Here is a 14,507-nt window from a genome sequence, read left to right as displayed (position 1 = left end):
GGAACACCTGCACCGGCGATCCCTGTAGAGGATGGCGGTTGCTCCGTCGGTGGGGCAGAGCTGTGCGGTTTCATTGTCACGCGTTTGCTTGCGTGGGAACAAGCCTTATGGGGGATGGAGGGTTGTTTACAACTTCAGTCTCTACGTTTCTTGTGATAAAAAAGTTCTCGCAGGTTTCCTTTGCTCTCTGCCGGCCTCCTGTCTGGCTGGCTGCCTCGCCTGGGAGGCTGTGGCAGTACCAAAGTGGATTTCCTTCCAAATATCTCACGGCAAACCTTTTCCTCCCGGTTGCTGCCACTGAACTGGCAGGCGTAAGAGGAGGAAGCAGGAGGGAGCTCGGGAATCCGTAAAGCCCTTCGCAGGGGGCTCTTGTGTCTCTCGTAAGCCGTCTCCAGGGGATTTCTGCGAGTCTCCAGCACTCCCCCCGCCCCAATAACCTTAACCCCAGGGCCTGGCCCAGCAGAGCTGAAAACTCGGAAGCCGGGAGGGTTTTGCGCATGAGTGCGGCCACGGCTCTGGGTGCGGGCAGCCTGCCTCAGCGCTGCCCTGCCCGCGTTTTGGGGTGCAGCCAGTGACGCCCTGGGCACCTCTTTGGGGTGCAACGAGAGACGCCTCGGCCCGGAGCAAGCTGGCTGCCGGACCCCCGCAAACACCCTCCGGTTCCCCCCCTCGCTCCGCCCCCCCCCGGACCTGCGGCCGCAGCCGCGTCGCACCGGCGCCCTCTCCCGAGCGGCGGCGGCGGCCGCCGGAGCCCGGGGCCGGCCGGGGCCCGGGGCCGGCCGGGGCCGGGGAAGGGGCTCGTACGATGGGGCTCGGGCACAGCCCGGAGTGCCTCGGCCCCGTTAAGCTGCGGGCACGGCAGCCCGGCTCTCCCCCTGGCTCTTCCCTCAGCCAGCTCAGCTCACCAGACCAGAAGAAAATGAAGCCGGGGCACAAATCCCGCAGGTTGGGGGAGCTGAGCTGGCTTCGTGGGTCACCCCTCGCCCCATCACGGCTCCCACGAGGCCGGGCAGGGGCGGGAGGTGAGGAGGGGGCACAGCCGGGGACGGGAGCAGCGACCGGGAACCTTCTTCACCCTCTCAGCGGTGGGAGTTGCGGTTCTGCAATCGGCCCTGCAGCGGGACCAGTACCGCCGGGCGGTTGGATCACCGTGAAACTGGAGCTCGCGGGACCGTCCTCACACCAGCTGGGAGCCACGTAACCTTGAGGTGGCCTGGGCAGACCCCATCCCACCCAGCACGCACCTTCCCAGTCCAAAACTGGCCCCTCGGCATCTCTGCAGAGGATGCGAGCGGGCAAAGTGGTTTCATACGGCACCGGCGCAACGTGCTGTGCGGCGGCAGCGCTTCGAATTGGGTAAATCCTGAAACCATCGACTGCATCGTTGAACCGTGGTCTGGTGCAACGTAATTTTCTTTGATGACAGTTATGAAGCAGCAGAGTAATGACAGCATCCCTGGGTGGAGGGGAGGAGTTTTCCTTCTGCTAGAGGCACCTGAAACGACCCCTCTGACAACTGTTTGAAGGGGCTGATGAGCCGGGCAGTTTTTCTGTGACAGAACTAGCGACGGCAGGCAGCCGAGGCCAGAGCCTGGCTCTGCTGCACCAGGATTTTTAATGGTCCTCCGTGCCTCCAAGGGGAGAAGCTGGCTCGCCACAGCCTCGCTGCTGAATCATTAACTTCCCTCCTCTGAGTCATTCTGCAGCCCTGTCACACACAGAGAGCTGAGATAAGCAGGGCTGAGGTGGTGGTAGTGGCTCCAGGCTGATACAATAGGGTTAGAAAAGTGGTTGCAGGGTAAAAGATGGAGATTGTGTCTGCAGAACCAGTGAGCACCCACTTGGACTAACCCAAGACAGCAGGGCTTTGAGACGGAGCCAGGACCTGCACTGGCAGCTGGGGCTGGTCCTTCTGTATTAACCCTCTGGGAGGTGACTGGTAAAATGCAGGTAAAAAGGTGGGGACAGAGAATTAACTTCAGGAGATGGTGGGACATGTTAATGTAAAGGCTAAGTAAAATCTCACTGGGGGCAGGTGGCATGTCTGTTCCTCCCTGGCCTTGCTAAGGCACAGCTGGTGTTAAATGATGCTCAGCCTTTTCCAAAGCGTTTTAGCAAAGCTGCTAGAAAAGAAGTTATTTTGTTGTTGTTTACCTTGCTGTGACACCCAGGGGTTTGTGTGATTATGGGGCCCTGCTGCACTGAAAACTTTGCAGCAGCAAGTGCTGTACAGTTATTTTTGTTTGGATTTAAGGCTTTCCCTGCAGTGTTTGCCGACTTCAATGCAGCAGCATGACTCCCAGGCAGGAGAGCCCGAACAGGAAACAGACTGGGGACTTTGCGGGATAAGCCCATTTAAAATGCGGGGAAGGAAATGAAACAATGTGAAAAATTAATCACTTCTTCAAAAAAAACCCTGCCTTTTATTCTTACAATCTAGATATGCCTACTTCTGGGGAAAGGAGGGGTGGACAGCAGGCTTTAAAGTGTGGTTAGGCTGGCAGCATGTTAATGCAGTTATTTTCACTCTCCAGGTTTGATGTGAAATCCCCCTGTGACAATGGCACGGAGCGCTGCTGGTGTTTTCTGAGCTGTGTCACTAACAAGAGCGGACCAGTGGCCAAAAGCATCAATGTTGTGAACGCTGGGCTCCCGTGAAAATCTTGGCCAAGCCCAGATGGGGACCCGAGCACCAGGCAAACCACCCAGCAGGGACCACTGTTTGGTGTGAGCCGCTTGGCCCCCAATCTGGGAGCTCGGCACCTCTGAAAATCAGATTCTCCCTACTCAGAGCTCTTCTCCCATGGGACAGAGGGTTGCAGGCTGCGTTACGCTGCACGGCAGGGAAACCGAGGCAGCCACCTTGTGTTTAAACACCCGTGTTTTTGTTCTCTGCTAGTTGCAGACCCACAAGGAGACACCCAGCACAGCAAGCTCAGTGCCTTTTTATTTGTGCACGTTGTCGCTCAGCAGTATTCAAAGTTATACATGCAGTAGTGGTTATGAGTTTGCGCAGTCTGATTTACAATATTGTCCAAGGGCAATGGCTGATAACCATTACAAGGGCACTAATAGACTTTCACACAACATGTTGATGGCTACTCCTGTTTACCCCTTGACTCTTGTTATGCCCCAGCCCACATCTGGTTTCAAATGCCTTTCTTAGGCGTGGGCCTTGGAAAACTGCCATGAACCCATGTTTGGTGCCTGGGCTGAAGGCAGAGCTGCTGGAGGAAGGGGAGCACGTGGCAATTCACTGGGAAGCTCATGCTGAGATGAATTTGCTTTTATGTGTCCAGTTTTCCTAAAATTCTCCTTGTTTTGAAGCATTGCTGTTTCTGCATCAGGCATGATGGAGCTGCCAGGTATGGAGCACTTGGCACAAAGAGTGCTGTGGGGGAAAAATACCTCCTGAAGAGCTCAGCAGTTCATGCCGGTGCTGGGCAGCAGGGAGGGAGGTGTTAAAAACTCAGGTGACGGTGGATTAGTTGCTTAGCTGTATTAAGTACAGCCAGTCTGTTACCATGGGCAGGAGGGAGCAGGACTCGAAGGCAAGGACACCGATGAGGGACAGAGGAGCAGGTCACGCTGTGAGAAGCCGAAGGACGTTCAGCCCCACGTAGTGAAAGAGGAAGAAATGCAAGATGCCCAGGGCTGATGCTGCAATGAGAATCCAGAGAACTCCAGTGCTAAAGTATATCGGGGCGAGCCTGGTGGAGGAGAGGGACCCTGCTAAGACCGAGCATTGCTGCTCTCGCCCGGGAACAATCCCTTCCTCCTTGGAGAAGGGCGGCGGAAAGGCAGCCCCTGGCTGTCCCCTGTCCCCTACATGGGGCCCTGTGCCCTGCTCCCACCTCGAGGGAGCACACACGCACCCGCAAGAGCTCGGGGCAGCTCCAGCCTTGCCCCGTACCTGTGTCTCTGGCCCCAGCCCCGTACCCATGCCCACGTTATGCCCCGGGGAGAGCTCAGCAAGGCTGAGCCATGCAGGGACCCTGAAGCAGCCAGAGGGAGTCCTGAGCTTCCCCAAAGCACATTATGTTCCCAAATGCAAACCCCCAGGGGTTATCACGTACTCCAGGCTGGCAGAGGTGTTTACCTTTTTGAGGACGATGCCCTGTATCCCATGAAGTAGCAGTAGCGGGCGTAGAGATAGAGCAGACCCAAGGCTGCAGCCAGACCTGCAGTTGAGAGAGATGACAGTGACCATCTCCAAAGGCTTTTTAGAGCTACTTTGAGCCAAGCAGGTAGCCCAAAGTGAAGGAATAGAGGCTTTGTGTCCTCTGGTTCTACCCTCCCATCAGAGACAGAATTATTGCCTGTTTTATTGTTCAGAAGGTGAGCAGGACCTGAGGACTGAGCAAGCACTCAGGGGAACAGATCCAGTGACAAACCAGGTAACGGGCTATTCTCACCTTGATGGAAGAAGAGTCCAGCCTGCCACAGAAGCGCCAGGAAAATGGGAAAGTACTCAGAGGAGTTCACCCTAGCAGGAAAGAGGAAGGTCATAAACAAGGGAAAGGAAGATCTTCCTTTTTTGCTTCCCCCTAGCAGTTTCCAGGGGCTGGAGGCTGTTGCTTTTTAGAGCTGATATCACCATAAAAAGCATCCAAGGCTTGCACCTTTCCCTGCAGTTCTGTCCCACCTTTATTCACAGGAATTAAACAGTGGAAGGAACAGGGTCTCCAGGGCACAAGAAATTAAGTACAAGATGCCCAGATCAGACCATGCACAGAAAGGCTCTGTGGACCACCCCGACTGCCCATTCCCGAGTGCTACAGCTCAAACCCTGCTGTAGAAGCCCCCAAAGCTGCATGGAAGGTCTGCCCCAGCAGGCTGCAGACATATTGAGGATGAAGTGCATCTTAAGCAGATAAGGCCAGAACAGCTTGGGCTTCGTGCAGGAGTGGGAGGGAGCACTTAGCTGTTTGGATTCTTTGTACGCCATGCCCTTTTCCCCCCAAAGACAAAGTAGTAGGACAAAGAGATGCTGGATGAGGCTGAGTCTAGGCTGGCAAAGGAGCAGAGAAGGGGATGGCTGAGGGCATCCTGCTCCTGCTGCCCAGTTGCTTTTTTTCAGTGCTCAGCTACAGCAAAAGTGGACGCTTCCTCCCTCTCTGCTTCCCTCCCCGCTGCAGCCCTAGCACAGAAGTCACAGCAGAGATGCTGGATTGTCACTATCCTCGTACCAGCCTCAGCTGAGATCTCTCTGGGATCTTGTCCTTCCCAGTGAGCAGGGTTCAGAGCAGGGCTGAAGCTGCCCAAGGCTTTGACACCGCTTGGCTAAAACCATCCTAAGGCTCAGGCACCCACAACTTTGTCTTTAGCAGCCCTACGCTCTACAGCAGAGATTTCTGTGTGGTTTCTGTCAGCAACGGCTGGTGTGTTTAGGACTGGTGAGCCAACAGTCTCAATGCTGACTCTTAAGCTCATTAATTTACCCCCAAGGGAGGTGAGTAACTGCTGAATTACAGTCCCGAGAAATAAATGGCAAAGCAGGGGAGGGGCAGTGCTGCTAGACATGAGACCGGGAAAGCATCTTGTCAGAGGAGTTTCTTACTGTGCTCGAAAGATCCTTTCAAATTCAGGTGGGCCTGAGATCTTTGGAGGAGAAATGCCAAACACCCTCCTGGCATAGATCACCTGGAGCAAGAAGTAGGCTGCAGCAAAAGAGAGAAAAGTAGCAGTGGTCAGTCCTCTGCTGGAGACTGCCAGAGGTGAGGGCAAAAGGTCTGTGGTCTTCTCCTAACCTTACACTCCTGCATAGCAGAGAAAGCTGGATGAAGATCCCAGATTAAGTTTCAGACAAGGAAAAGGAATGACCCAGTGCAACGGTGAAGGGAGGACTATGCAGTCACGTACCACCAGCAGATATCTGCTTTCTCTCTTGCGTAATTAACAGATGATCTATTATCTCCAGAAATTGTTACACAGTTCAGATGCACTTTGTTACTGCCAATTTTAAGGTTTTTTCAATCTTTAATTTTTTGCCCTTCTAAATCCTGATAGCTGAGTAGGGAGGGAACTGATGCCACAGATAAGCCACCCAGACACTGAATTAAATTGTCATGCAATGTGGAACCACGGCTGGGAGATGTTCTGTGTGACCCACCACAGCCCGTTCTTCCACCTTTCTGCACGGCAGTGCTCTTTGTATGCTAACATCTACATGAACTTAAGGAACTGCTGTAAATACATTTTTCAAAGAATTCTACATGTTTGCAGAGGAGAACATCTACCAAGAAATTTCTGAACTGAGGAGGTAGGTCAGTTCAGAGGAAGGGCTTCCCAGGCACTCGTTTTGTTGAATAGTTTTCAAAACCCAGACAAGATATCAGTCTGCTGTCTGAAAAGCGGGGAAGCACCAGTGCAACAGCAGAAAGGAAATCTGAAGTGAAAGGAAATCCCTGGAGGTACAGTAGACTGACCCAGCAGGTATTTGGACATGTGTATCCGATGGTCCCTACCTTGCTCCAGGACTCCCAGGACTGTCACGGCAGCCAGCAGGTGAATCTGATCCAACATATTGATTCTTCCAGACCCTAGAAAATCTTTCTTGATCAGAAGCTCCTCTGGCCAGGTTTAGTCCTTGCCGATGTGTCAGTCAGCGGTGGTAGCTGGCAGCATAGGTTTGCTTTAATTGAACAGGGAAGATTTGTATGTGGTGCTTAAACCCAGGAGGAGTCTGGCTTGCCTGTTACTGTATGCACCATGGAAATATAAATCATCGGAGAGAGGTCTAATGGCGTCTTTCCGTTCCCACCCTCCCTTTTCCAGGAATGACTTATGAGGAAGTGGGAAAACCCAGCAGAGAGTGAACATTTGAGAGGTAAGAGAGGAGAACTGGGAATTGAATGGGGGGACAAAACTCGTCTCCCCCTGGGGCATCTGGTTTAAAACCACTCCTAACCAAGGCCAGGGCACGTCCCTCTTGCTGATGTTCCATGAGGAACCACAGCCCCGCTTGGGCTGTTCTGCACCTCTTGAGCATCAGGACAGGCAGCGATTCATGGCACGTATCACTGCGTGCACAGGCTCTGGAAAGCACGCGTTGGGCACAGAGCACGACTTCTGGACATGACACTGAGACAGCATCGAATAAAGCCCCCAAGTAAAAAACCCACTGCAACGTTAAGACAGGATGTGATAAAGTATAAATGGTACAGATCTGTCTTGCACAGTGATACTTTATATTGGGATGGGACCTGCGGAATGACTGTCAGACACCAAGAGGGTTTCAGAGCCTGCCCTCGTACTGGAAAGGCTGGGAGCTGTGCATTTAAGGCTTCTGATCAATCCTCAGCCAAATTAACTCACATCGTAAACACCAGAGAGAGTTCTGTGTGGGTAAAAACCTGCAGAATTCATCAGGATATAGCAAAAAGGAAAATTACGTTTTCACGTGTCAGGGTAGACCCACTCAGCTAATTCCTGTCTAAGAGCGCAAAGCTGGCATGGCTGCGAGCTGCTGAACCTGCTGGCTTTGCTTCCTTCCTCTCCCTGCATTCGAAGAATTTTCCCTTCGGACCAGGGACGAGTTAAGACAAAGTGATTGTTAAATGTCACTATTATGGAAAATAAGATCAGATTAAAGCAGTTTACAGAAATTACATTTTATGCCTAATGTCCTTGATAGACTTCGGAAGAAGCAATAAACTGGTTCCGGTTTTCTGCCTCTCTGTAAGGGAGGGATAAAGGCACCCGAAGAGGCTATAACAATGTCCCAGCCTAGTATTTCTCCAAATATCAAACACAGACACCACTGTTTGTCAAGCACCAGCTTTAAGAATAATTCCTTCATCTCAGAATTGATCCTTTTTCATTCCAGCGACTGTTTAGAAATACGAGGAACATTGTGTTTCGTTTTCTCCCATTTAGCTGTCAAAGAAATGAAGACTTTCCTGTGTAAGCTCAAAAAGGGCAGAGGTCTCCCCGTGCTTAATGATGTTTGATTTCCTTCTGCTCCTGTCTGATTACAGCACGCTAGCAAAGAAAATACAAAGCAAAGCAACTGAACAAAAAAGATACGAGTTTACACCTCCGTCAGATGACAGTGCAGCGTAACCTGTGTCAAGTGTCAAATATGTGTAAGGAAACCTGAGCCAGGAGGAGCTGTAAAGGCAGCCATAGAGCACTCCCACTCCCCAGATCATCATTAGATGCAAAATACTCCTAGTATCATCTAGCCTAGTCGAAATATAATAAAGGCTAGTAGAAACATGAATGAATAAACAAGCACAGATGTCTCTCCCCTCCTCCTCCCTCCCCCATAAGCATAATTTTTCAAGCTGTCTTTACCTCCTGAAGGGCACTGCTGGAGATGTGCGAGAAATAAAACAAAGGATGTTACTTAACCTCTGCAAAGAGTTGACGAGGCGTGACCCTGAGCGAAAGAACAAAATTACACTGTAAATCAGTTGAACAAGGGAATACCAAGATAAGCACAAGGGGAACTCTACTGCTGATAAAGTCAAAGAGCTACTTGAATTTTGAGTGAACTACCCTAATTAACATGGTACAAACCCTGCCCTCGGACAGGGAAAGCCCCCTACCACCAGCAGCCCCTTCCTCAGGGCACATGTGCAGTAAAAAGGAGGATGCTGTGGTTTTAAGTGGAGCCGAGGCTGGCGAGAACCAAAAGGAGCAAAGGGTGATGGAGCGAAGCCGTGAAAGTACTGACCGCTGTTGCCTGGGTTGTATAAATGTTGTCCGCGTCTTAACCGAGGGGTGCTGGCTTTGTGGGGTCACCACCTGGCACCCATCTCTGCGCAGGCACGAGAGAAACAAATCTCTCGGCTCTGGGTGTTACCAGCTCTTTGCCCACTGGGTGAAGAACCCCATTTTGGGACAACATTTTGGCACCCCAGGTGGGATGGCCATAATGTTGCAAATATTTTGATAAAGAAATTAAAATCTAATTATATAAAAGAGTTTGGTTTGATTAAGAAGTAGAAAATTGTGAAGCATAGGTATGGGAGTGTTAAGTTTGAAATGTAGTTATAGGAACTTAGGAACTTTAGAAAATGTACTATGTGTAACTATAAGAATTCAAGTATTGTCTGAAATCAGTTAACCATAGAAACTTTGACAAAGATTTGTTGGTTTGTAGTGTTTTGTTTTAGGAAACTAAGGAAACTGTTATGGACACCACTTTGCTGCTTGGAAACCCCTTACCCTTCCCGCCTCGATCTAATTATCAAGGATTCCAATCAGTAGAGTTAAGTGAGATTAACCAATGATTGTTTTAACATAAGAATATTAATAAGATGGTGTGACGGAAGGACCAATTGTTAGAAAGGTTAAATTTAAGAATAGACATAGTATGCATTTTTATGTAAACTAATATAGATGATGGTGAGAATCGTACTGCGCAGAATCACCTAAGAGAGGTCAAGAAGCGGACAAGTGAGGAAGACTATGGAAGACCACCAGAGGGCTTCTGAAGACCACCAGAGACCTTCAATGCGCCTGCGTAAAGGACATTTACATATGCTAATAACTTCCCAGAAATCTAATGAATATGCATAACATTTTTTTTTGTTGGAAATCTAATGAATATGTATGAATAAGTTCAATACAAGGAGTATGATTTTGGTGTTCAGGTGTGCGTGGTTTGTGAGAGGACTCACCCGCGCACCCGGCCGTCAATAAAGAAGTGTCTGCTTATCTACACTAAATTGGTGTTGATAAGTTCTTTATTCCAAGTTTTTCGGCAACAATAAGACCTTGCCTGCATCATCTTGCCATCCCCAACAGTGGACCGGACCGGAGCAAGGCCCAGCATGCACCCACCTATTGATCGGGGTCTTCTCCGGATTTGCTCCAAAGTCAGGGTGATGAGCAACTCAGAAGTGCAACACCAACCAGAGATATTTGTAAAAGGGTGAAAGGGGGCGAATTTCTGGATTGGTGAGTATTTAATTTAATTTAATCTAATCTAATTTAATTGCTTCCACGGAAAGTCGCATGTACACGGTCGGCAAAGGGTGACTTAATTGACCAGTGGGGTTAGAGCCGAGTGCGCACAAGGGAATTACTGACCGGGGGGTCAGAGCTGGCAAATAATTAATAATCTAGACATTTGGTGAAAATGGGATCAGGCCAATCCACAATTCCTCCCTGTAGCCCTTTGGGGTGTGTTTTGAAAAATTGGACAAGTTTGGGCAAGATCCGATAACTAAAGATAAAATAAAAAGATAGTGTAATCAATGGTGGCCGAATTATAAACTGGATGACAATGAAGTCCAGCCAGAAAATGGATCAGTAAACTATAATACTATATGACACTTGATGTTCTTTTGCCGTCGGATGGGGAAATGGGACGAAGTACCTTATGTTGATGCCTTTACGACTTTGTACAGAAGGGAAAAATGTAAGCTAACTACTGACCTAGTGATGTATACAGCTTCTGAGAAAAAGGAGAGCGGTTGTTGCATAGGCTGTGATAATAGAAAATTGCAGAAAGTTGATGGAGCTGGGGGAATGTCAGTCTCACAGTTGATAGAAATAGCATATAAAGTGTGTAACAATTGAGATGAGAGAGAAAGAAAAGAAAAACAGAACAGAATGAAGTTGCAAGCATCTTTGCTGGCAACAGCAATAAATGGAAATGGTGTCAGAGGGAAAGGTAGAGGAAGAGGAGGACACGGAGGAATAATGCAGGGAAAAGGTCCACCAAACCAAACCCCTTTAGGACCAAATCAGTGTGTGGTCTGTAAACAGGAAGGGCACTGGAAGAATGAATGCCCAAACTGAAAAGGGCCAGAACAAGGTCATGCAGGAAATGCTAATCTTATGATGTTAGAACATTCAGATAATGAATGAAGGGGACGGGGGAAAACATTAAAGTTGATCCCCTGGTTCCAGTTAAGCTGGGGAATGAGACTACAGATTTTTTAATTGACAGTGGATCCACTCATTCAGTAGTCACCAGTTGTAAAGGACCTCTAAGTGAAATAACTATACCTATTGTTGGGGTGATAGGAAAAAGAACCTTAAGGCCATTTTTACAACTAATGGAATGCACAGCTGGGGGAACTAAATTAATTCATGAGTTTCTATGTGTGCCAGAATGCCTGTACCTCTGTTGGGATGAGATATGCTATGCAGACTAAATGCACAAGTAACCTTTTGTGAGAATGCTGTACAGCTCCATATCCTGCCTGAAACAGCCTGGAGAGCCCAGATCTGCTTGCTGACAGATGAGACATAGGGAGAATCCAAAGAAAATATTCCAAACACTGTGCTAAATGTGGTAATTCCCCTGGTATGGGTTTCTAAGAAACCAGGTAAAGCAAAATACATAAGTCCAATTAAGATAAAACTAAAAGAGGGGGCAAAATGGGTGAAGGTGCACCAATATCCTATTAGACTGGAAGCTCACAGAGGCCTCGAACCCCTGATAAATATCTTTATGCAATATGGACTGCTCAGGGAATGTCAATCTGAATAAAATACACCAATCTTACCAGCCGGAAAGCCTCGCTCCCAAAGGAGCCTCAAAGGAGGCTACATGACGAATAGCAGTACCAAAACCAAAAAAACAGTTAAGGGGGTTTCTGGGGATGGCTGGATTCTGCCGAATATGGATCCCCAATTTTGGACTTACAGCTAAACCCTTACAAGCAGCCACAAAGGGCCCTGGGGGAGTTGTTAGAATGGACTCCAGAGCATCGGAGTAGTTTTGATGAAATTAAAAGAAAACTGATGGAAGCCCCCGCCTTGGTCCTCCCTTATCTGACAAAACCTTTTCAGTTATATGTACGTGAAAGACAGCAAGTGGCCTCTGGGGTAATGACTCAGATGCTCGGAAGCTGGAAAATGCCAGTAGCCTATTTTTCGAAACAATTGGCTGAAGTGAGTAAAGGATGGCCGGCTTGTCTCCCGAGCTGTAGCCGCCACTTCTCTGTTAATCCAGGAAGCCTGGGAGCTCCCCTTGGGACAACCAATAACAGTACTAGTCCCACATGCAGTAGTGGCTATTTTAAACCAAAAAGGATACCACTGGATTTCTCCAAACCCACTGACCAAATACCAAGCCGTGCTACTAGATCAAGAAGATGTCACTCTAAGTGTAGCATCAACTCTAAACCCTGCCATCTTGTTGCCGATGGCAAAACAAGAACCTTTACAACATGACTGTTTGGCAACTATCAAACAGATCTATGCCAGCAGGCCAGATCTGAGAGATAAGCCATTGAAAAATGTGATTTGGAACTATTTACAGATGGCAGCAGCTTTATATGGAATGGAGAAAGAAAAGCTGGATATGCTGCAGTTACCTTATGGGAAGAAATAGAGGCCAAATCCTTATCCCCAAATACCTCAGCACAGAAAGCTGAAATGGTTGCTCTTACAAGGGCACTTGGAATTGGAAAAGATTGAAGCATCAATACATATACAGACTCCAGCTACGCCTTTGGAGTTGTACACACTCATGGAGCTATTTGGAAGGAATGTGGGCTATTAAATTCCAAGGGGAGCAGTATAAAATATGGACAAGAGATTTTAAATTTGCTTCAGGCTGTAGTAGAACCAAAGGAGGTGGCAGTAATCCACTGCAGAGCCCATCAAAAGGGACAAGGGGGAATAACCCAAGGTAACAGGTTGGCTGACCAGGCTGCAGAAAGAGCTGCTTTATACGAACTGATAATAGGAGCCCTCATACTCAACAGGAAACCTGATATGAAACCTCCATAATATTCAGAAAAAGAAAAACAGTTGGCAGAAAAGTTGAAGTGCACAAAAAGTGAAGAAGGATGGTGGGTAACTCCAAATCAACAAGCATTAACCACATCTAAAATGATGGAGACCTTCCTTAAAAAGTTGCATGAAGAAACAGATATGGGATCAGATGCAATGATGAGCAGTATCAAGAGATATGCTATAGAGCCAAAAATGCAGACAAATGCAGATATGATAGTAAACCAATGTCAAATTTGCTGTGCAAACAACCCTAAAATTCAGAAGAAACCTCTGATGGGTGAAGTAAGAAGGGGAATAACACACGAGGAATATTGGCAAATAGATTTCTCTGAATTTCCAAAATGCAGACAATGTAAGTATCTACTTGTTTTAGTGGATGCGTTTTCTGGATGGCCTGAGGCTTTCTCTTGTTGCAGCAATAGAGCTAGGGAAGTAATTAGGATTTTATAGACAGAAATAATCCCCAGGATCAGAGTTTCTGAGGGTGTGTCCTTGGACAAAGGACCTCACTTTGATATTTCAGACATAGTCCAAGGGGTATCTAAGTTCTTCTGGACAAACTGGGATCTGCACACCCCTTGGAGACCACAGTCTAGTGGGAAGGTAGAAAGCATGAATCAGACCCTTAAAAGACAAATTTCTAAATTATGTCAAGAAACCCAGCTTAAATGGGTAGATATCCTGCCAATTGGCCTGATGAGAATTAGGATTACTCCACTAGTGATGGAAGGGATAAGCCCCTTTGAAATATTATATGGAAAACCATATCCCATCAATGAGGTGGGTAGCCAGACTGATCAGATACACGTTAAAGGTGAAGGAATTTTGAAAGATTATTTGTTATCTCTCTCACGGGTATTACCCTCTTTACACAGGTATCTCAACCAGTGGGCTCCACTTCCTTTGGACTCTCCGGTACATAACTTCAAGCCCGGAGATCTGGTTTACATCCAGACCTGGAAGGATGAACCACTAAAAGAAAAGTGGAAGGGACCTTATCTTGTGCTCTTGACCACATACACTGCAGTAAAAGTAGAAGGGATCAGCTCCTGGATCCACTATATGAGAGTGAAGGGAGCTCCCCCAGAGGAACAGTGGACGTCTGTACCAATGGGAACACTAAAGCCAAGACTTTCGAAAAACTATACGGGCTAATGAACTATCTATAGTTATACTATTGGTTCATAGTAACACTGATGTTTTCAAACTAAAATCACAATGCGACTGTACTCTGTCCATTAGAGCATAGAGTATGGACGCAACAAAAGAGTAAGAGGTGGCAGACTGTTGAAGTTGATGCACGTGTGGTACGGGAACAACAGGGATGTATTTGCAAAAGTAATACCATCAAAGCTCAAGACATTTGGAAGAGATCCCTAGACTTGTACTTACATGTATTGGGAAGGGATGTGTATGTATGAGAACACTTTGTAATTTTATAGTCGTAGATAATATCGCTGTTGGGACAAATAATCATTCGAATACTTGTGTTTGTAACTTTACTAACATTATAGGATGTGATTTCAATGATTCAGCTCCTGTTACGTCTTACCAGCTATTAGAGTCCAATTATACTTTAGTTAAAGATCTATTGCCTGCTCCCATTGGGTTGAATCTCATGCTGGTAAAAAAACTTTTACAACATAATGATCTATGCCTGTTGCTGAAATGTGCCCGAGATGATGGACAAATTACTTTAATTACTGTTCACCATGACACAGAAGAGATACATTATGTTTTGGAGCAGGTGAAGAAAGATGGAGAACATAGATGGTGGGAAGCCCTCCTTGGATGGTCACCCA

General features: G+C 47.8%; 1 protein-coding gene across 4 annotated transcripts; it reads right to left on the bottom strand.

The window, feature by feature from the left end:
* Nucleotides 1-2,929: 2,929 nt before the first annotated feature.
* Nucleotides 2,930-7,518, bottom strand: LOC104317814 (leukotriene C4 synthase). Of its 4 annotated transcripts, XM_069772388.1 has the most exons (7): nt 7,395-7,518; nt 6,468-6,542; nt 5,561-5,660; nt 4,416-4,486; nt 4,100-4,181; nt 3,524-3,660; nt 2,930-3,391 (listed from the first exon to the last, which is right to left on the bottom strand). In XM_069772388.1, the coding sequence occupies exons 2-7, from the start codon at nt 6,523-6,525 to the stop codon at nt 3,288-3,290; spliced, it is 552 nt and encodes a 183-aa protein (XP_069628489.1). In that variant the 5' UTR covers nt 6,526-6,542; nt 7,395-7,518; the 3' UTR covers nt 2,930-3,287. The 4 variants fall into 4 exon arrangements, 3 of the variants coding, with proteins under 3 accessions (XP_069628489.1, XP_069628490.1, XP_009917094.1); XR_011322409.1 differs by lacking the exon at nt 7,395-7,518 and having other exon boundaries at nt 3,524-3,710; nt 6,468-6,876; XM_069772389.1 differs by lacking the exon at nt 7,395-7,518 and having other exon boundaries at nt 2,930-3,660; nt 6,468-6,876.
* Nucleotides 7,519-14,507: the final 6,989 nt, after the last annotated feature.

Source organism: Haliaeetus albicilla, chromosome 27 (assembly GCF_947461875.1).
Source record: "Haliaeetus albicilla chromosome 27, bHalAlb1.1, whole genome shotgun sequence".
NCBI classification, from domain to species: domain Eukaryota; kingdom Metazoa; phylum Chordata; class Aves; order Accipitriformes; family Accipitridae; genus Haliaeetus; species Haliaeetus albicilla.
This window is presented reverse-complemented; position numbering and strand designations above follow the sequence as displayed.